Below are 22,003 nucleotides of genomic sequence, written 5' to 3'. Positions count from 1 at the left end.
GACTGAAGTATGTAGAATTCGAGATCATCAAAGCTGCGTCCTGCTGCATTAAAATGCCGTGCCACTGCTTTGAGCAATTTCTTTGGCATGTCCACACAATGGGCAGCTAGCTAATCGAACATTAGCAGGCTGTCCTGTTTCTCTAATGTACTTTTTTATGACAATACGAAGATTCAATCATGTAGATAATGTTTGCATTATTGCACTAACCAAGCCAAGGGGAAAAATCAGACACGTTTTGGGACCCATATGGGTTCACGCTCAGTGTGAACAAGGAACCCGTATGGGTTCTCAAACGTCCCTGTGTTTTTTCACCTTGACTTGGTCAGGGGCCGCATCTACATTCTCACACCAAGTTTACATGCACCATGGTGCGCACACTAAGTGACAACTTTTCTTCACAGCACTTTGGAAGTTGCTAACCGAAGTGCATGCCTGCTATTGTGCCAAGATATAATCCTTACCAATAATTATTTCATTTGTCTTGGTGAAATAAATGCTGCTTTATTTATTATGTGACTCATGCAGCTGTGGGAAGTCATAGGTGAAATACTACTATTGTAGGCTTTGTAATAATGCATTCTTTTTCTTTCCATTTTTTACGTGGCTCCACCTTTCCAGCATGTTCATTTTTCAAGGTAAACATGGCGCCCATGACGTAGTTGACCTGATTGATTGATATGTGGGGTTTAATATCCCAAGACCACCATATGATTATGAGAGACGCTGTAGTAGAGGGCTCCGGACATTTCGACCACCTGGTATTCTTTGACGTGCACCCATATCTGAGCACACGGGCCTACAGCATTCTCGCCTCCATTAGAAATACAGCCGCCACAGCCGCCACAGCCGCCACAGCCGGGATTCGATCCCGCGACCGGCAGGTCAGCTGCCGAGTATGTTAGCCACTAGATCATTGTGGCGGGGCATCATGTCATTGTGCGTCAGTGTGGCCACTAATGCACTGTTTAGTTCTAAAAAAAATATGCTCGTATTATGATGCTGCCTAATTGAACACTAAACCATGGAAATGTCTTCCCCATTCGCATTTTTTTGTGTGAATGTTTTTTAAGCAGGTTAATGATGTGAGTAAAGAGAACTGCAGTCAGCCGCGAGCTGCCTACTACTTGCAGAGCAATGCGAACATGCGTAAGCACCACCTCCATAGCCTTCACTCCAATGCAAGAAAAATTGTCACTGAGTATAAAGAAAAACTAAAGCATGACTGTCAAATTAAATACTGTATTTCTATATTACAATGTTATTACACTCATAGTTTTTTGACAGCCTAAAAACGTGTTTTCGATACTTAGCAGCCCAGCATTCTATATTGTATGCATGTACAGTTAAACCTGCTTATAACGAACCTCAATATAATGAATTTCTCCATATAACGAAGTTTTTCTATTCCCGTCGTTGCTTGATAGAAGCACATGTATTTGTAACCTCTATGTAACAAACTAACAGTGCGAGACAACCTTGATAGAACAAATTTTCCCCACAGACAACCTAGAAATTTTCCTTCGCATTTTGGTTCGTGCATGCATCTTCCGCGGCTGCCCCGCCAACAAAGCGCGAAGCGGCAGTGGCGCACACTGCGCACTAGGTGGGAGCAAGGGCAGACAAGTGGGCCTGCTCCCCACGAACCGGTGTTGCCACCGTTCTCGCCGCCACATCCGCATGCGCATGTGTGGCCCCTTCCTCCTCCAAACCGAAATCAGAAAAAAAAAAAACTACTTTTGCAGTGCCACGATTTTATTTAGCATCACATATGTGGGGCTGTGCTGCATATGGAGGGCACTTTACTGAATAGTTTTCTGTCGTATCTGTGTCTGTCTATGTCGTTCGCTCTTCGTTTTTCACACTTGTGCGTGTGCAAAGTTTCACTGCGTACATGGTGTAGCCCCCGACGACGTTCAGCTTTGCTTTTTTTTGTATTGCAATAGAAATTATATGGACACTTTCGTCTGCTTTTTTGCCGTCGCCTCTGCTGTCATTCATTGTATATGTATATGTATTTATATATATATATATATATATACTCAAGAAAAAAAAAGCCACCCGCGCTCGGCGCCCAGCTCGTCAGGATGCGCCGACACATGCTTGTCTCCCACGCTTACTTCGCCCTGCGAAGGAGGGAGGGGGGGGGGGGGGGTGTTTACATTCTTGTGTGCGTGTGCTTAACCTTGGGTGGAGAGAATCGCGCGCCTTCAACTTTGACCAGAACGATTGCGTTTAGTTGCCGGGCGCAACTAAAGATCACTTCGTTGGCTAGAGAGGCGCGGTTTGCGAAAAAAGTGTGCTTTTCAAACACAGCGAAGTAACAACTACGGCACTTGTTAGTTCGCACTCATATGTGTACCTGTCATTACGTTTTGTGCCTAGTGTTTGTTTAAACAGCGCATTAAGTGTGGAGCGGTAAACATTGCTAGCTCGCTCTCGTCCTGTGTATGTTGTTTTCGTGCGTCTTTTGCGCGTTAACAGGGCGCTGCACGTTTCGATCTGCTTGCCGTTCTCATCACATTCCAAGTTGTTGCTATCATATTCATTGCTTTGCCCTTGTGGCGAAAGTGTGACTTGTCCTAATTTTGGACAACAGTGTGGTCACCACTGAGAGGATGTCAGATTAAGTGTTGATGAAAACTCTGAGACTACGGGGACAACAAATCTTCGGAGGTCGACTCGTCATGCGCTTCCGTCTTGCGCCGCGAGTTTGCAGGCTTGTAGCTTTCGAGATCAGCTTATTAGTTCGGGCTTGACCGCTGGCCGTGGTTTTTTATCTTGCGATCGTGGTTCTGGCAACACGACAACACGTTGACTGCAATGCAATGAACGAGATAGCAAGAAATTGTAATGTTATAAGAAGTAAGGCTGGCAGCCCACTCTTTTGGATCCGATATTGCGGAACTCTTACAATGCTGGTGTGAGTGAATACGGCCGCTTTAGGGAGAGGTGCGCTTTTCTTTTCACACAGTTCCTTCGCGTTGAAACTGCACCAATACTCGCTGAGATAGCAAGCTCGCCAGCTATTGCGACTGCCCTTATAATATAAGTCCATTATTGCTACTCGAGCGATCCGCCCCCCGTCCTTCCCTCCACACGTTGTTTCATGCTCGTTCAAAACAAGTGGCCTACTTTCTGTTTGAGCATTCGACGCCAGTTCTAACACACGGGAGATGTTATGCACTTTTCTGGCGATACTGATAGGCTGACTCCTTTGATCTCTGCTTCAGCAGCACTCGCGCGCTTTCAGCCGCTCGTGAAAGTAACAATGCGCAGGGGCACGTTATCAATTTATACTTGCTTTGGAACATGGCAGCAACGGCAGAAACGAGTGTTCATACAATTGCTATCGCAATAATAACTGTTTTTTACTGTAAAATCAGTGTTTGGGTTAGATCTGCCTTCACTCCTCCTTTTGTTTATTTGCACGTTATTTTTTTAATTTTCGTATCACACCTGCATATAACGAAAACCTCTTTATAACGATTTTTTTGGAAATTTATTAATTTCGTTATAAATAGGTTTAACTGTATTGATAGCGCACTGTTGTAATAATTTTTTTCAGGGATTGGTCTCAGCATGGCTGTTGGGTGGAAGCTTCCAATGAGACTCACACTGTGTGTGCTTGTGACCACCTCACAAACTTCGCGGTCCTCATGGACGTGAGATCTGTCAAGGTATTGTCTTGATAATTTTGAACGAAGTGGTGCGTATGTACATTCCTTGGTTTGCAGTAAATTCCAATCATTATCTGCATTTATAGTTAGTGGCTACACTCAAACCTCGTCATAACAAAATCGCATTGCCACAGAGATACGTTGTTATACAGTTAAACCCCTCTATAAGAGCCATGCTTTAGGCTGCAGTTCGTGTCTTCTATATGAGATGTCTCTTATAATTGGAGTGCCTGGTATGCGGTTTCTTATAAACCCGTATTTTACTGTAGGCACACTAGTGTTTCATATATCAGTATTTCTGTTAAAGGGGTTCGACTGTATTCAAAAATTCTTTATAAACATACATTTGGAACAGTGTATCTATGACAAAACTATTCTTCACTTACTTAGCTGTAAATTATAATTAGTTAAATTTATGTTTGTTATATCGAGGTTTGTGTGTATACAGTCGTGGATCGATTCTGTAGACCTGGCGGGGATTTAAAAATAGTTTTAAAAATTTAACAGCCTGAAAAAATGATCAAGACATGAAAATGAAGTTTATTTGGATTCGAGAAGCTGGAAGAAATCCCCGATAATGCCATGCTTCAAGCCGTGTTTGTGGATGAGCAGGCTTTGTTGTGTTGGGCTACAGTAGCATCGGCAACGCATTGGTCATCACTGCCACCGATCATTGCTGTCAGCACAGGTGGTGGTTCCATGGCACCAAGCAAACAAAACTTGATGCTGGTCGCAAAAAAAAATGCATGCAACATCTCGCTTGTGTGGTGGGATTTGACGATTTAAAGTGTTGGGTTTCTTTAGCTGGCCCTTCACCCACAGTATGCAACCCTCCAGCAGTTCGCCTCCATAAAAAAACTACAGCCGGGGCCACGATCGAACCCGCACGTTTCAGGTCAGCAGCCAAGCACCGTAGCCATTGAGTGCTATTCAGAATCTGCGACAGCAGAGTACATGTGACACCCACGACAGCTCAAACACACTTGACACTGTGCCAACACGACCACGCACACAATGACAAGTGAAAAAACATACGCACAGAAAAGAAAACAACCTCCCGGCGTGTTAGTGATTATAATATGGCTGAGTGAAAAAAAAGTTGCGTCCTCTAGACAGTTTGGCTAGCCAAAAAAGAACGGCTGCCAAAACAGGAAGGTTGTGCGCGCTTTGACTCTCGTAGGCCGCACAACTAATCACTGGAGGCCAAACTGGACTATGCCAATAAAAAATCGAGCATGGCGGCTTTCAGAGAGAACAAGATGGCTCAAAAAAAGCGATTTAGTCAAGAAAATATAACCTTATGGCATAAATCTATCCGATAAATCGGTTGCAAAAACGGATTAGTGCTACAAGAATCTTGACGGTTATTGGAGTCTGAGAAATTCGTCGGCGACTGTATGCACACTCATTGTTTGAGGTCGTGGGATCAAGCGTGTTTGAAGCGATGGGGATGACATCATTACTGCGGATGCGGTGTTTTTCAAGTGGCAACTCAGTCAAGTTAATGTGCCATTTAAAAGTTCTCCTACAGTTTAAACCCGCAATAACAAAATCGGCGAAGAAAGCAAGAAATTTCGCTCCTGCAGGAATTTCGTTGGCACGAGAATGTGGCAGGAAAGGCAGGGAATTTACTAAAAACACATTTAATTGCCAAAAGTCAATAAGCTTACTTTGCCGAGCCTTTCCCCACAGCGATGTCATATCTCTTGACTTGCATTGCTAAAAGTGGTTCATTTGCCACGTCGTCATTGTGCTCGCCGAAAAATGTGCAAATATTGTCCAGGCATTCAACACATTCTTCGGGGTCGCAGGAAGCAAAGCCGTCCCGTTTTTTTTTTGCTCGCGCTCTCGCCATTTTCAAGCATACCAAGAATAGAGGCCTTGTTCTCCACAATTGTGGATAGCAAGCTGCAAGCAACACCGAATTCATCAATGATGTCGATTTTCTTCCTGCCCTTTCCACCTCTGTGACTTGTCTAACCGCAAAAGGTTCTCTTCTTTCAACAAAACAACAACAAAAAACAAAGAACAAACAAATAACAAAAAGTTCCTTCTTTCAACATGTTCCTCCCATGTTTCTGTGGCAGTTAGGACGTCATCAAAGTAGCGGTAGATATTGGGGATACCGTGTACTACATTCCTCATCAGCCGGGTGAAAACAGCTGGTGCGATCTTTATGCCGAATGGCATGAATCGAAACTGATAAAGGTCTGATGATGACTGGAAGGCGGTCATATGTTTGCTCTCTGACTGCATGGGCACTTGCCAATACCCTTTGGTGAAGTCGAACTTAGAGAAGTGACAACTCTTGCCCAGCTTAACGAACATCATGTCTCCGCTGGGTATCAGCTCACTGTCCAATATGACACTTGATTTAATTGCCTGAAATCAATGCACAACCGCATGCTGCCATCTCTTTTCTTCACTACGACCACCGGTGCTTGGTATGGTGAGTGTGAAAGTTCAATGATGCCTTGCTTGAGCATTTCTTGGACTTCACGCTTTGTAGCTTTTTCGACTGCAAAATGTACTGGATATTGACGGACGTGCATCGGCGTTTCCGTGGTAAGTCTTGGCTGGCACTTTATGAGATGTGTCTTTCCAGGGACATCTGAGAATATGTCTTAAAATGCATGTAACATTTCCATCGCTTCGGATTTTTGTTCCACCGTGAGGTCCGTGTCGATTTCCATGTCCTGGAATGTTTCTTTCCGCTTCAGTACAATAAATGGAGGATCATGCTTTTCACCGTGTTCGTGCGGGCTGAAAGCGTAGCAGCTTGGTGTTCTGCTGGCGATGGTGAGTCGCCCAAATCACTCTCTTCGTACTTTCTGAGTAGGTTTATATGAAAAGTACTTTGGCGCGTACCAAGGTCTATAACAAAGTCACTGTCGCTCCTCTTCTCAGTTATGATGACAAGTCCTTTCCACGTCAAGATGAGCTTGTTGTTATCGGAAAATAGTAAAAGGAGCAATTTGTCTCCTACGAAAAGGTGCTGTGCCTTCGCCTTGTGACCATAGTACTGCTTCTGGGTAGCCTTCGATCTTCGAAGCCCTTTCAGTTTCAGTGACCCTTTCAGTTTCAATACGGGGCAGGGCAATCGCGTCGCGGTAACGCGTTGCAAAGTCTACCATTGTGAGAGCATATCGATTACCATTGGCCGATCTAGGTGGCAGCGGACCGATGATGTCGATAGCGACACGCTGGAAAGGCATATTGATGATTGGCATGTTTCCAAGAGGTACCCATCCTACTAAGTGCTTTGGAAAGGTCCTCTGGCAAATGTCGCATGACTTTACGTAGTGCGTGACACCAGCTTGCATACCAGGCCAATAAAACTATTTGGAAATCTTGTCAGCCGTTCTCTTTGTCCCTTGGTGTCCGGAAAGGATACCTTCGTGTGCGATCTTCAAGACGGGTGCCTGAAGGTCCTTCGGAACGAGTTGATCCACTTCTCTGTTTGTGGCGGATTTGTAACGCCTGAAGAGAAGGTCGTTGATGAGGACAAAGGTGGCAGTGGTAGATCGCGTCGTTCTGGTCTTGCCCACGTCCGCAAAGCAACCGCAGAGACTTCGATCATCCTTCTGCAACGTCGCCAATGCTTCGGGATCAACGTCTAACAGGCTGGTGATGGAAACTAATAACTGGGCCACTTTTCGTGAAGTAGATCATGACACAGCAGCCAGGTCACGGTAGCATACATACTAAGCATTGACCTCAACATGCGTGCCATCATCGATTCTTTCTCATGAATCGAGTGCAGTCAACTTCTTTGAGTCGGCTCTGCCTTCAGGCAGTACGAGAGAGGGCCACACACCGGGGATATTACCTAGCACAACATCATAAAGTGGTTGCTCCATGCATATGGCAACCACAATGCCCTTGAAAAAGGGGCAGTTTATCTGCACTCTCACTTCTGGAAGGCGATGGGAGGAAATATCTAATAAATGGACGGTTCGCATTTCCCCGGTAAACTTGATGATTGGAACGAGTGCGCACCGAACCACGACGGTGTCGCAACCGGTGTCTCTCAGTACAAAGACGGATTGCCCTTCTAGACACCCTTGTGCAGTAGGCATTCGTTCCGTTCAACATCTCAGCCCAACCAGGATATGCGACCCCGAACCAATTTTTCCAGGATTCGAACCTTCAGTATCTGCAACACCTCCATGTTGTTCACAGTGATGGGTTTCTCTCGGTGTTTGGTCAGGCTGAGAAAGAGAGCACGAAGCCTCGTTGCGGTCCTTCGTAGTTTTGGAAAAGCCCTCAGGTTTCTTTCCTTTCTGACCGGTCGCTGACCTGCTTCCCGTAGACTTAGACCAGCAGTCGAATGGCCTGTGTACTCTCCTGTTACAAATGAATCAGTGGGGCTTTTCTTGAGTGTTTCATGACCCCTTCGTTGGTGTCCCACTCTTCACATGTGCAGTTTCTTCTTTACCTCTAGCGAGGCGGGTCAGGCCTTGTGCTTTGAGGTTGTAGCGGCGAGAGAAGAGGAGACGTGAGATGACGTCGAAGGCGGCCGATGGGGCCGTGCAGATCCATCCCTTGCAATATGTTTTATTGTACATACATCGACAACGTTTAGCTTGGTTTCAAATCTTGTAATCTGGCCATGTGTGAGTGGCAGGTTCAGCTTGGTTTGAACAAAGTATCCACTTGGGCAGAAGAAAACGGGTTCTGACTAAATGCACACAAAAGTATGTGTGTCTTGTTCTCCAGGAAGAGAGGCATTCATTTCGAACCCGATGTTCAACTGCATGGGCAATGTCTTTCTGTTAATACTGAACACAAATTCTTAGGCCTAATCTTGGACACCAAGCTAACCTTCATACCACACATGAATTATTTAAAAACGAGTGCATAAAAGCAATGTCTGTTCTAAAAGTGTTGTCACGCACTACGTAGGGAAGTGACAAGAAGTGTTTATGTATTTGTATAAAAGCCTCATACTTATCCGCCTAAACTATGGGGCAATAGCATATCAGTCTGCGACACCTATTGCCCTTAAAATGCTTGACCCTGTTCATCATCTAGGCATCCGTCTTTCTACGGGTGCTTTTCGCACTAGCCCCGTGCAAAGCCTGTACGGGGAATTGAACAAATGGTCGCTCCACTTACCGAGAAGTTACATGTCTTTTAAATATTATCTTAAAGTGAACGCTGACAAGAAACACCCTTCACATACGACAATTAAGGACATGTCATGTTCTGCTGTGTTTAAAAAACGGCCTTCTATGAAACAGCCCTACTCACTCCATATTAGGGGCCTAGCGAAGGAAACCAGTGTGCCACTTAAACACCGTTTGATGGCTCCCGCAATATGCCTGCACCATGGCAGTGGCAGGCAATAGACTGTGACATGTCTTTCTTAGAGGTTATGAAGCACACGCCAATTTCACATATTCAGACGTACTTTCTAGAACTACAACATAAATACATATGTCCCAAGTTCTTTACGGATGCTTCAAAGTCCAACACTTTTGTCTCGTACGCAGCCGTCGGCCCATCCTTCTCGGAAGCTGGCATCCTGCACTCTGATAAAAGCATTTTCACCGGCGAAGCCTATGCGATTCTTGCGGCCGTTAAACACATTAAAAAAGTAAAACTACAGAAGGCAATAATACATACAGATTTTTTCAGTGTAGTAAAAGCTTTGAAAACTCATAAAAAGCACAGAAACCCTGTCCTTGTCTCGCTTTATTTGCTCATATGCACGGTCTACTCATCCAAGCAGCATGTTGTAGTCTGTTGGGTGCCAGGACACCGCAAAATACAAGGCAACGTTCTGGTGGACCAGTTAGTTGGATCCGCCAACAAAACCGCTACCAATACATTGATACCGATTCCTGCACTCGACTTGAAACCTTTTCTAAAACGAAAGCTCAGGGGCTATTGGCAGAGCACATGGGACACACAAACAGGTAATAAATTGCATGTCATCAAGCCGCAACTTGGTCATTGGCTGCCAGTATCAAAATCATGCCGCACAGAAATAATACTTACAAGGTTAAGAACAGAACATACACACACAACACATTCATTTCTTTTGTCTGGTGGCGATCCACCTTTGTGTGATAGATGTGGAGAAGCACTCACCATACTTCACATTTTAATCCAGTGTAAAAAATTAGACACGCCGAAAAGACAACACTTTCCATTACCCTACCAACAACAGATACCACTTCATCCTGCAATTTCCGTCGGTAGGGAACCACTTTTCACACATAAATCGTTGTTAGCTTTTTTGAGAGAAGTTTGTACTTTTCATACCATATACCCGGGCATTTCGTAGCACGACCTCTCCAGAGAGGTCTCCGCAGCGGTGACTGCACTCAACAAAGCACTTTCCTCACTGCTCTTGGACGCAAGGGTGTGAACTATCAAGGAACTTGTGCTAGCGGCATACATGTCCACCATGGTTTTTATTATCACAAACTTGTGTCATCTATTAACACCACACATTTCCCACGGCGTGGTCATAATTTTATTACTTCTATGTTTTACCCGCCTTAGGGCAAGGAATTTGAAGGCTCTAATACAGCCACTAATCACAATTGTTGTTCACATCTCTTGTCCCACGAACTGGTCCTTTTTTTGCCATCAAATGGCACTTGCGCCACAAAGCACCAAGCATCGTCATCACCATCATCGCACTCGAAATTCCGCTATTCGCAAAGTGTGAGAAAAAATACTGCACAAATGTTATGTAGTGCAAGTAATCTCATTAACACATGTAATATTGCATAACAGGAGCGTAGAATTACACTATATGTCAAAACATACGAAATGGGGAACAAATGGTTGGGTCAAATGCCCACCAATCACATAGGCACAATAATTATTATCAATAACGTGTGCAGCTGCACAGGTGTGCATGTTGCCTTAAGCACATGTAGTTGGAACTTCACCAACTCGTAAAAAGAGGAATTATATCCACTGGTGCACTTGTGTGAGGCATTCTAGGATACTAGCTTGGGATAACCAATTCACAGATGCACAGCCATTCTTTTCCTTGCAATACAGTTGAGGTGTCCACATAAGCTAGTCTAGAAGTTACCAAGGTAGGCTTGCAACTGCGACATTTAGCTAGAGTCTTACTTGCATCGCCTTCACAATCGCTAGCTTTACCATTACTAGCTTTTGTGAAGCTAGGCTGGCTATTGTGAAGGCGATGCAAATGAGGCTGCAGTTATGCTCTTGAAGGTGAAGCATCCTCCATGTTTTTATTTTTGTTTGCACGACTAGTCCCATCATAAAGTTGTATCCTCATTCCAAAATGCTGGCAGGAAATCATTATCAGCATTCTAGAATTGTGCTGCGCTTCCAAGTTAGCATTTTTGCCCCAGTGACAAGCCGTAAAATCCCGAGCAAGTGCCCGCCTACCTTCTTTAGGAGATTTCAAATCCGCGGCCTCTTCACTGCTACCACGGCTTTTATAGTTTTATAGGATGTTTTCGTTGGCCCGACAAGGACAAATGACAACAGTGACTGCATGCGTATTCCAAAAAGCATTTCATTGGAAGCATGAGTGTGCATTTATTATTCTTAGCTGCTCTTCTGCCTTCATCTTAAATTTTAATCCATGATCAAGCAAGAGCCACCCCCTTCAAATCTTGCCAAATTATCTTTCATGAGGGGCTTGCTTGGGATTTAACAGCAGTGTCTCTCCTTTTATTTGTCATCAATTTCACCCTTAACCATTGTCATCTTTTTTTTCTTCTTGGACAGCTGACACACTCAAATCAAGTGGCCCTGCAAGTGATCACCTATGCTGGCTGTTTTGTTTCCATCGTCTGCCTCATCCTCACCATAATTACGTACCAGTTATTCAGGTCAGCACATTGGATTTCTACACAAACCTGCCTACTGTAATCTTCATAAAATCTAAATTTGATATTAGCCGCTATGTTCCCACCTTGTAAACAAGTCACACCTTCCCTTATACTTTTCCCTGTATATTCGCAATGTTCATAGACTGTCACACCTCCAAGCAGAATTCAGGAGCGTCCTCTCAAGGATGGTCAGTTGGCAGACGCTTCTCTGTTCAGCTGTGCTAGCCTCAGTGTTAATGCGTTAGCAAGAAATGAACACTTTTCACTTTGTTTCGTGCATCGGTGAATACACCAAACCGTCCATGATGCAATAAATCTGCTTCATTCCTGCGAGACACGAAGTTTTCGTGAAAATACGTGGCAACTCACACGTCCGATTGTAACCTGCAGAGAACACATATCAGCTTCGCGAGATTTTCTGCAGCCACGTTGGATAGTTAATTGTTATCGTCTGACCTTTGCAGTTGAAACTCCCCTTTTTTACATTTATATCAAATTCGTAAGTGCTTTTGTAGTGCATGAATCCCATGACATTCATCTTACGAGAAAGTTGTGCAGGCTCGCGATTTCCTCTACTAAACCTTGGTCAGCACTGCGCTGCTTGATTTTTACATTTGTTTGTAGATGGTAGCATACTGCCAGTGGCTCGCTTCTTGCTGGGTGTCAGAGCAAATTGTTCTCCATGCCCAAATAAACGTGGTGAGTGATGTCGTGTTGGTGTTGCGCATGGTGAGTGACGCATTGTTGCTGTCATCGAAGTCGTTCGGCGAGGAGAAGTCCTCAAATTACTTTCAGCAGTCGTGTTCAAAGAAACATTGTGATGTTGAGGATTTTTTACTGGACGTAGAACACTCCAAGTGTGACAGCGATGATGAGTGATCAGCTGCTAACTCACAAGCAGCGAGCTGCACTTCACGTCCCTTCATGCGTTAATGTTTTTTCTCGCTCGTAAGTCACTTTGATTGTATTTATTCTATGATATTGACCCATGCCACCATTGATGAATGAGCCACTGTGGCTCATACTCGTTTTGGGCTGAGAAGCCCAAAGCAATATCCTGCAGAAACCAGCGGCCGAACGAACGAGTATCTATGTTTGTCGAGGACATGCTTCGGCTCTTCAGGTGCACGGGCCCTGTTATGCCGGAGGAAAAGAAGGTGCGGCATTTGATGCGCAGAGTAAAAGAACAGCTGTTCACTGGACTCGTGCGCAATCCACATTACAGTCGCTGAGTCCATCATTGAGGCGACCACGATGGAGCATACTCTGCAGCAGCGGTCGTCACAATACAAACTCCAGATCCCAGCCAGCACATGCTCTCGCAGGCCTCATTCGAAGTATCGTTCGGGACGAATTGTGACAGCTTCAGGCAGTGGGTTCTCATCCACCTGTGCCAGCCCTCGCGGATGTAATCAGACAATAAGTCCGGCAGGCCGTCACGCCCCTGACCCCAATCACACCACCGATTCCCGAGGCGCCAGTCCTGACATACGCAGCGGCATTGCAATCCCCTGCGCCACCGGCTACATATCCTGCTATGCGGCCCAGGTACCAGGCTATGCAGTCATTCCACACCACTGCTTCGAGCCCGCCTCACGGCTCAAGGTTCCCGAGCACACCCACCTATCTGCAGTCTACCTCAAGACAAAGTGGTAGCAAGGCAAGCACGTGGCGCACCTCGGATAACCGTCCGCTCTGCTATCACTGCGGCGAAGCGGGTCACGTATACAGGAACTGTCAATACCGGCAACTAGGTCTCCGCGGCTTCCATCCTGAAGCTCGATGCCCGCGCTACGGTGAGCGCCCCCGCGAAATCGAAGCCTATCTCACGGGCCAGCGAACACCTTCGACTGTTCAGCACCACCAGTCGAGATCACCGTCGCCTCGCCGGTCTACGTCACCCAGTTTGCCCACATCGTCTTCCGCTCCTTTCAGGAGTCGGTCACCAAGTCCCCGCAGGGGAAACTAGGAACGGCGACTTCTGGGGGTGAAGTCGCGGCCCGGCGAACTGTAAAAGACCCTCATTCGACGCAACGACCAGACAAGGACCATTCCGGTTCTGCAGTGTTCTCTGACAGCAGAAAGATCGTTTCTGCCGAAATCGCCGTCTTCGTCGACAATCATGCTGTCAACGCCCTCGTCGACACCGGGGCCGACTATTCCGTAATGAGCGCCGCACTGGCATCTGAACTAAGGAAGGTTACCACACCATGGCAAGGACCGCAATGCGCACGGCAGGGGGCCATCTGGTGATGCCTACCGGTATGTGCACGGCACGCATTCGTATACGTACGTCGACATTTGCAGGCTCTTTCCTCGTATTGCGCGTGTGCTCTCGGCCAGTCATTCTAGGAATGGACTTCCTTCGTGAATACGGCGCCGTCATCGACCTCCGTGAATTACTTGTGTCGTTCGAGGATCCTTTTTGCGCTGCAACTGACAGTACACAATTCCGGAAAAGAGCACTTCGTGTTACCGACGATTCTCTGACTCTCCCACCTCGAAGCAGCCTCTTTGTCAAGGTAGAATTGGGAGAGGACTTGTCTGACGCAGTAATTGCAGAGGCCAATTTGTCTTTGCTTATTTCACGACAAAGCCTTGCCCAAGCAGTCATTCAGCCTAGCAGCAGGCACGTTCACCTGCTGGTCATGAACTTCAGCGACGAATATTGCCACCTCATGAGACACACTGCTATTGATATGTTGAAAAATTTGGCGATGCCGAAAGTTCATTTACATTAGCTTCATTTTCATTGAATGGCCACCCTGACGAGGCCTTCGCGAGCACTCTTGACGTAAATGAGAGTCTACCTTCGGCTCAACGAGAAAGCCTTTTGCATATACTCGGCTCATTTCAAGACTGCTTTGCCACTACGTCGAAGGTTAAACAGACGCCACTTGCTCAGCATCGTATCATCACAAAACCCACCGAGAGACCCATCCGACAACATGCCTATAGAGTGTCGCAAAAAGAACAATACGTTATACGTGACCAAGTCCAGCAGATCCTTCAGGACTACATCATCCAGCCATCGACGACCAGTCTCTGGGCTTCGCCAGTAGTGTTAGTAAAGAAGAAGGATGGTACAATGCGCTTTTGCATTGATTACCGTAAATTGAACAAGGTCACCAAAAAGGACGTTCATCCTCTACCCCGGATAGACGACCCGTTGGACCGTATGCACAACGCTTTTTCCTTCATGGATTTGCATAGCGGCTACTGGAAAATTGCAGTGGATGAGCGTGACCGCGAAAAGATGGCTTTTATTACTCCCGACGGCCTGTGCGAGTTTAAAGTGTTGCCTTTCGGTCTATGTTTAACGTCAGCTACTTTCCAAAGAATGATGGATACAGTTCTCACGGGGCTGAAATGGCAATCATGTCTTGTTTACCTTGTTGACGTCGTGGTCTTTGCGGACACGTTCGAACAACACGTCCAATGCCTTCAGGCAGTTCTTCGGGCAATTAGAACAGCGGGGCTTTCTCCCAAACCCGAGAAATGCCATTTTGAATACGAAGAACTGAAGTTCCTTGCTCATGTTGTGAGCTATGCCGGCATCCGCCCAGATTTGGAAAAAACCCGCGCCGTTGCCACCTTCTCTGTGCCCACAAATAAGCGTGACCTACGCCGATTTCTGGGGCTCTGCGCGTACTACAGGGACTTTGTAAAAAACTTTTTGAATATCGCTGAACCCCTCAACAAGCTTACAAAAGACGGTGTCTCGTTTGTTTGGGGTCCTGATCAGTGCCATGCGTTCGCACCCTCCAAAACCTTCTCCAGGCTCCGCCTGTACTGGGTCATTTTGATAAAAGTGCCGACACGGAATTACACACTGACGCCAGCAACGTTGGACTAGGAGCGGTATTAGTTCAGTGGCATAATAGCATAGAGCGCGTGATCGCTTATGCGAGCAAAACGTTATCCCCAGCGGAGAAAAACTATTCTGCAACCGAAAGGGAATGCCTCGCTGTTGTCTGGGCCATTACAAAGTTCTGCCCATACTTGTATGGCCACCCATTCAGGGTAGTTAGCGACCACCATTCTCTTTGTTGGCTTGCGAATCTCAAAGATCCCTCAGGTCACCTAGCATGATGGAGCCTTCGGCTACAAGAATTCGATGTCACCATCGTCCACAAATCTGGGTGGAAATACACTGACACCGACTGTCTTTCACATGCACCGGTCAAAAATGCCAACACTGACCTTGAAGACGACGACACTTTTCTTTCTGCTGTATCAGCTACCAGCTTGGCTGAGCAACAGCGTCATGACTCGGAGCTCATCCCGCTCATTGACTACCTGGAAGGCCGCAATTCCCACTCTCCTCGAAGCTTTGCATGCTCGCTATCCTTCTTTTGTTTCCGCGATAGAGTGTTTTATAAAAAGAACTTCCATCCTACACAAGCTATGTATCTGCTCGTCGCGCCAACCACGCTTCGTGGTGACATTTTACGTGCGTGTCATGATGAGCCATCATCTGGACACCTCGGCTGCACGCGCACGCTGCAACGAATTTAACGCTCCTTCTACTAGCCATGTCTCGCAAAGACAGTGAAGCACTACGTTCGCACATCTCACGACTGTCAGCGACATTAAGATTCTACTTTTACGATCAGCGGGACTATTGCAATCAATAGGCCCATCGAAGACGCCTTTTCATCAGATTGGCATGGGCTTGATGGGGTCATTCCTTACGTCTTCGTATGGAAACCGGTGAATTGGGGTCACTACTGACTACTTAACATGCTACCGTGAAACAAAGGCATTCCCAAAAGCCACCACACTAGACGTAGCCCATTTTTTCATTACCAGCATCGTCTTACGTCACAGTGCGCCAGCTGTTGTCATAACTGATCGTCGGACAGCTTTGACCACAAAGATGCTGCAGGAAGTTTTGCCATTAAGGGGAGATGCGGGTCGAAGACACTTTTTTTTTAATATTCATTCGAGAGCAATGAAACTTGAGGTGCTTATAGAACTTTTTATGCTGATTTCGAATATATAATGAGTTGTCTTGCAAGTTGCATACTTTTAGTTTTGCAACATGACAAAGTGAAAAACTTAAGCCCTTTGCCCCCCTCTTTTCATACCTAAACTTCATTAATTTTTTACAATTGATAGTTCATAATGTTTCAAATGAAGTGTGGAATGCAAACAACTAATTTGGAAGTCCATACAAAATATGTACTAGACGTGAAACATTTTAACGTGGGAAGTTCATATTTCTCCTACCCTAGTAAAAGTTTACATAACTTTTTTTTTATTATATAAAAAGAATATTGAAACTTAAACAAGATAATTGCATTTCTCGTACTTTGGAAAAAATTTGGGAAAAATTTCATGCAGATCTGAGCACCAGAAGTACCCGAAAAAGGAGGGGCACATTGACAAAAATGGCAAAATTTGTGTTTTGAGAAGAAGAAGTTTTAAAGTCAAAATTGCATGTTTTTGTATCAAAGATGTCATTGAATGCGACGAAATTTGTACACAAGAAAGAAAAATCCTCCTTGTAGTGGCCACTGCCATTAAAATCGGACTAGCTGCTCGTAGCCCATGCCTACAGAGCGCGCCGCCACAACAGCTTTCACGTTGACAGCGTAGCTATCGCGCAAGCTCCCGCTGTCGTATGTTCTCCTCGCGGTCAGTCCGTCACCCGCCACGCTCACGCTGGCCTCCCCGCCTGAAGCTACTCGCCGCGAAGTATATGTCGCCGAAAGAATAGTCTCGGGGCACTCACTGTTTGGGCAGTGGAGTTCGACGAACGACGCAAGTCCTTTCCGCTTGTCGGCCGGTTCCCGGACACGTAATCCCAAATGGCGACACGTCGGACACATTGCACCGCGTACAAGCATGTTCAGTGCTGTCACATCAGCAATCAACGAAGACTCGTCGTCCTGTGATTTTTCTTCGTCTTCGAAGAGTTCGATCTTTTTCTGGGAGGCACTCACATATTCGAATGCCGCGGCAAACTCGTCGGGCGCATCGGCGACATTGCCACTACGTTTTGCGGCAGCAGACAATCTTTTCGTGGTTTGAGTGTTCGGCTTTGATTTGCGCCGGCGTCCTCGAAATTTGTGCGCCGCGTGAAACTTCACAGGCCGGCGACCGCGCTTCCTACGGCTTTCTTCATCCATAACGAATAAGCACTCGAGAAAAGCGTTGTTCAGCTGTGCTGCTCGACGAGACACGGATCCTGGAAGTAGGCTTCACAGCACACACAGGCGCGTAGCGGCCAATGGCGGCTCCCGATCCGTACCACGTGATTTAAAAGCCAGTCGCGGCGCTCGAAAAAGGCGGCAAAAGCGCGCTTCTCTTTATTATTTCTTGCGTTGCAGCAGCGCGGGAAACCGTTGCTATTTGAAGAGTGAGGCTCGGTTCTTCGCCTCATGCGGTCGACAATGGCGAGCAGCGGCGCATTATCAGCGGCAAGGTGCTCGAAGATGACACACTTTCGGCCTTTTGACAGCCACCTTGTGCTCTTCAGACGCAATTTTAAAGCACTTCCAGTTGATTCTCGACATAGATTTTTTTTTTTTCAGAATAGTAGAGGTACTAATCTTAACAAAACAGGTGAAAACAAAAAATCGATAATTTTTTAGGAAATTCTCGTTTTTCGACCCGCATCTCCCCTTAAGTGGCACGTAACATTGTAAAACAACGGCTTACCACCCACAAGCAAACGGGCTGACTGAAAGACTGAATAAGACTATTGCAGAAATGCCGTCAATGTATGTAGACATCGATCACAAGAACTGTAACGCTATCCTTCCTTACGTCACTTTTGCGTATAACACTGCTGTTCAAGAAAGTACCGGTTTCACACTTTTTCGCTTAGTCCACGGTCGCGGGGTCACGACGATGCTCGACGCCATGCTCCTGCCCAACAACTTAGGAGTATACCACACGGATGCCACCAAATTCGCTCAGTGCGCAGAGGAGGCCCGTCAACTCGCTCGTCGTCGTATTCAATATCAACAAACTGCAGACACACGCCACTACATTCTTCGTCACCTTGAAGTTATATTCAAGCCTGGTGATGAAGTCTGGGTGTGGACCCCTATCCGACAGCGTGGTTGCTCAGAAAAGCTGCTTCGCCACTACTTCGGCCCTTACAAGGTCGTACGACGTCTCAGCGATGTTACCTACACGGTTCTCCCAGAAGGCACTTTAAAACGTTCCCGTCGCCCCCCGCAAACTGAAGTTATTCACGTTTCACGACTCAAACCATATCTTTCGGGCTGTGAATCACCAGCAGAGTGACTGACTTTATTGGTGTCTTTGCGTCTTTCTTTTTGTTTCCTTTTTTTTCCTTTCATTCTTACCTATTTTTCTCATTTCTCATTTCACTCTTGACTCCACAACCGACTACGTTATTCCGCCTTATGCCATTCGTTTTGCTTGCATAGTAATTTTTGTCTTATTTTATTTTCTTTTTTTTTCCTTCATGTACAGCATCAATACAATTCTTCTTGAGAGAGGGGGTAATGATGCATTCCACCATTGATGAACGAGCCACTGTGGCTCATACTCGTTTTGGGCTGAGAAGAAGAAAACATTTTCATTGCTCTAGTTCAGGTCAACTCTTAGCTGCTGGTCTTGTTTTGCTCGTGACAATATCCTTCAGAGGCTTGAAAACAAAGGCATGGTTTTTCTTGGGCATTGCATATAGTCGAATTATAGTGAATGTTACCGAGCGCCGCATCGCCGACACGCTCGAGCTCGACCAGCAAAGTGAAATGGTTAGAGCAATGAAGCGTGGAGTTACGGCTGCAATCCATGCCTCTCTGCTAACATCTCTTGCACTTCACCGGTATCATGCGAATGACGTTGTGGTTCGATTAATTTTCGCAATTGTGATGTTGCCAAAAGAGTACGCGTGCACTCTTTTCAATATCCTTGTTGCGATCTCGCTGATAAAATCTGTAACATTCGAGTGCAGTCGATTGGGCACTGTTAGAGTCTGATCATGGCTGACACGAGTGCTACTTAGCAAGAAGTTAAATGCTTGTGTTCCATTCAAGAGGCAACTCCATGGTGCCTGCAGTGCAAGTAATGACGACGGTGTAATATGTTTTCAAACCATCGCTTCGTTATACATTCGGTCCCGTGCAGCCGCGACGGCATGCTACTCGCTAGTGGCCTAGTACTGCGGCGAATCCGTCAGGCTACTCGGCACAAGTTATTTCAGAGTGCCATTCAGGTCATACGTCAGTTCAAGTTCACGCAGTTTTTCTGTGGCACGCATAGGATTACACAAGGCATCATTGATGCATGGTCGATCAACTACACCACCACCCTTTCCACTGCGACAAGAAATGAGGCAGCGAACGTTTGGTAGTTCCTATCGTTTGGGAAAGGACTTTTTTTCGATATACATTCATTCGATGATCAAGAGTTCATCCGGTGAAAGCGGCATGTGGCGTTCGTCCGTGCATCCTATCTTTTTCAATGCAAGGTCACGGGTCGACCCTCCTCCCACAGCCATCTTGGATTGCATAGCGTGCAACCTATAGCTCATGGGCATTGCGAATACTTATGAACCTGGGTCATCACTGAAAGGAAAAGGTAGTGGCGCACAAACTACACATGGACACAGAGGGGACAGGTGGATCGCGCTTGTCCGTGTCTTCTGTGTCCATTTGTAGTTTGTGCACAACCAGCTTTTCCTTCGAAGTATGAACAACTTTCCCAGCAGCAAGTTGTATTAAGTCATCATTGAGCATATTTTTGCTGGTGTCATTGCATTTTAAGTGCAGGCAGAGTGTTGACAAAACACTGTCATCCTTGCAGGGGCCTGAAGAGTGAGCGAATGTTGATCCACAAGAACCTGTGCATCTGCCTGCTGGTTGCGGAAGTAGTCTTTGTGGCCGGCATCTCGCAGACTGCGCAGCGCACCCTGTGCGGTATCATCGCTGGCCTGCTTCACTACTTTTTTCTGGCCGCTTTCCTGTGGATGTTCCTCGAGGGTTTCCAACTGTATGTCATGCTCATCGAGGTGTTTGACTCGGAGAAGTCGCGCCTCGGCTGGTACTACGCACTTGCGTATGGATTGCCCGCCCTGGTCGTGGCCGTGGCAGCCACTATCGATCCTGCCAGTTACGGCACGCCACAACATTGCTGGCTTCGCACTGACAACTACTTCATCCTGAGCTTCATAGGGCCCGTGGTCGCCATTCTTCTGGTGAGCTTGAACTATGTTTATGAACAAACCATGTGTGACTGGCCTTGGGAATTCTTTTTTGTGAGGCACCTACTGTGATTACCATGTTTTGATACATAACCGTAAAACAAAAGTCATAGTCGGCATTCAAATTTTAATAATTTTGGAAATCGGGATGTGCATCGATGTATTGTTCATATCCCTAGCACCAAGTATTTAGAAATGACCCATATGTGATGCATGCGAGGGGACTCCCAAGTGACAATGTTAGCCGAAATATTTACAAATTACACCTTCCTCCTCTCTTACTTTCCCCACTATCATGGCCCTTGCATGAGTAGATTTTTGTTACTGTTGCCTGCTTGTGCAGGTGAGTTTGACACCCCTGATCTGGGGTCTCGAAGAAGCTGCTCTCAAAAGAAATGAACACACTACACATCTTCATGCAACAAACAAGTGTGTCTTTTAACAACTTTTACAGAATGATGAGCTTGCTAGCCGAATCTGACAAACAATTGAAGTAATATGCCAAATAGCCTAATATAATGCCAATACAATGCACACAGAACATAACACATACAATGTACCACAAATGCGGTGTCACAGATGGTCTGACTCAAAATGGTAGTCTGTGAGACAGAGCTGCGAAATTTGTATCAAAGGGGATTCACAGACCTCCCGAAAGAGACGGCCCCGAAAAATCTTGTGCACCTGCTTAACGCCACTCTAGTTGGGCATTGCCACTGGTGCCACCTCACGAGCACATTGCCGATTCTTCTTTGGAAGGGTTTGAACTGTCAATGACACACTGGCACCTTGAGGCAAAAAAGGTACGAGCACCCCGCCCCACAACCATTACAATTAAGATTGCAATTTGAAGATGGAATGGACAAGTCATAGCATCAAAAGACAGAGTGTATGGCACATATGAGATTTATTTAATGCTTTATAAAGGAGAAAAGGCAGTTAACAGAGCGTGCATACTTAATGGTGCTAGTGTTGTTGCTACTTAGAAGCTGCATACAGTGATACCTCGTTAACTCGAATTCGCCTATCTTGAAAAATCAGCGAAATTTTCTGCGGAAGCTATACGTCCCATGTATATTTTTCCTCCCAGATGTTGAAGCGGCGTTGATGGTATAGCTTTGAAATAAGGTCCGAGTGCAGTGGCGGGGAAGATCCACTGATGTGATGCGTCAAGCAGCTGGAGGATGTCTTCCTAAGCTCGAGTATTACCACAAAGCAGACGAGCATTAAACAGTTTTTCTCTGATAAATAAAATGGCAGTGCAGCAAAACGCAGCCGGCTGAAGTCTCTTGTATGTTATTTTT

General features: G+C 46.0%; 1 protein-coding gene across 3 annotated transcripts in view; it reads left to right on the top strand.

Moving 5' to 3' along the window:
* The window catches only part of LOC119181126 (latrophilin Cirl), a 251,259-nt gene that overhangs the window by 180,502 nt on the left and 48,754 nt on the right, over positions 1-22,003 (top strand). For all 3 annotated transcript variants that reach the window (XM_037432309.2, XM_075874840.1, XM_075874841.1), the window contains 3 exons: positions 3,569-3,680; positions 11,409-11,512; positions 20,303-20,693. In XM_037432309.2, coding sequence (XP_037288206.2) covers positions 3,569-3,680; positions 11,409-11,512; positions 20,303-20,693 — 607 coding nt within the window. The remainder of the gene's footprint in view (positions 1-3,568; positions 3,681-11,408; positions 11,513-20,302; positions 20,694-22,003) is intronic.

The sequence above is a fragment of the Rhipicephalus microplus genome, chromosome 10 (genome assembly GCF_043290135.1).
Source record: "Rhipicephalus microplus isolate Deutch F79 chromosome 10, USDA_Rmic, whole genome shotgun sequence".
Classification (NCBI taxonomy): domain Eukaryota; kingdom Metazoa; phylum Arthropoda; class Arachnida; order Ixodida; family Ixodidae; genus Rhipicephalus; species Rhipicephalus microplus.
The sequence above is the reverse complement of the archived record's forward strand: the minus strand, read 5'-3'. Positions and strand labels throughout refer to the sequence as shown.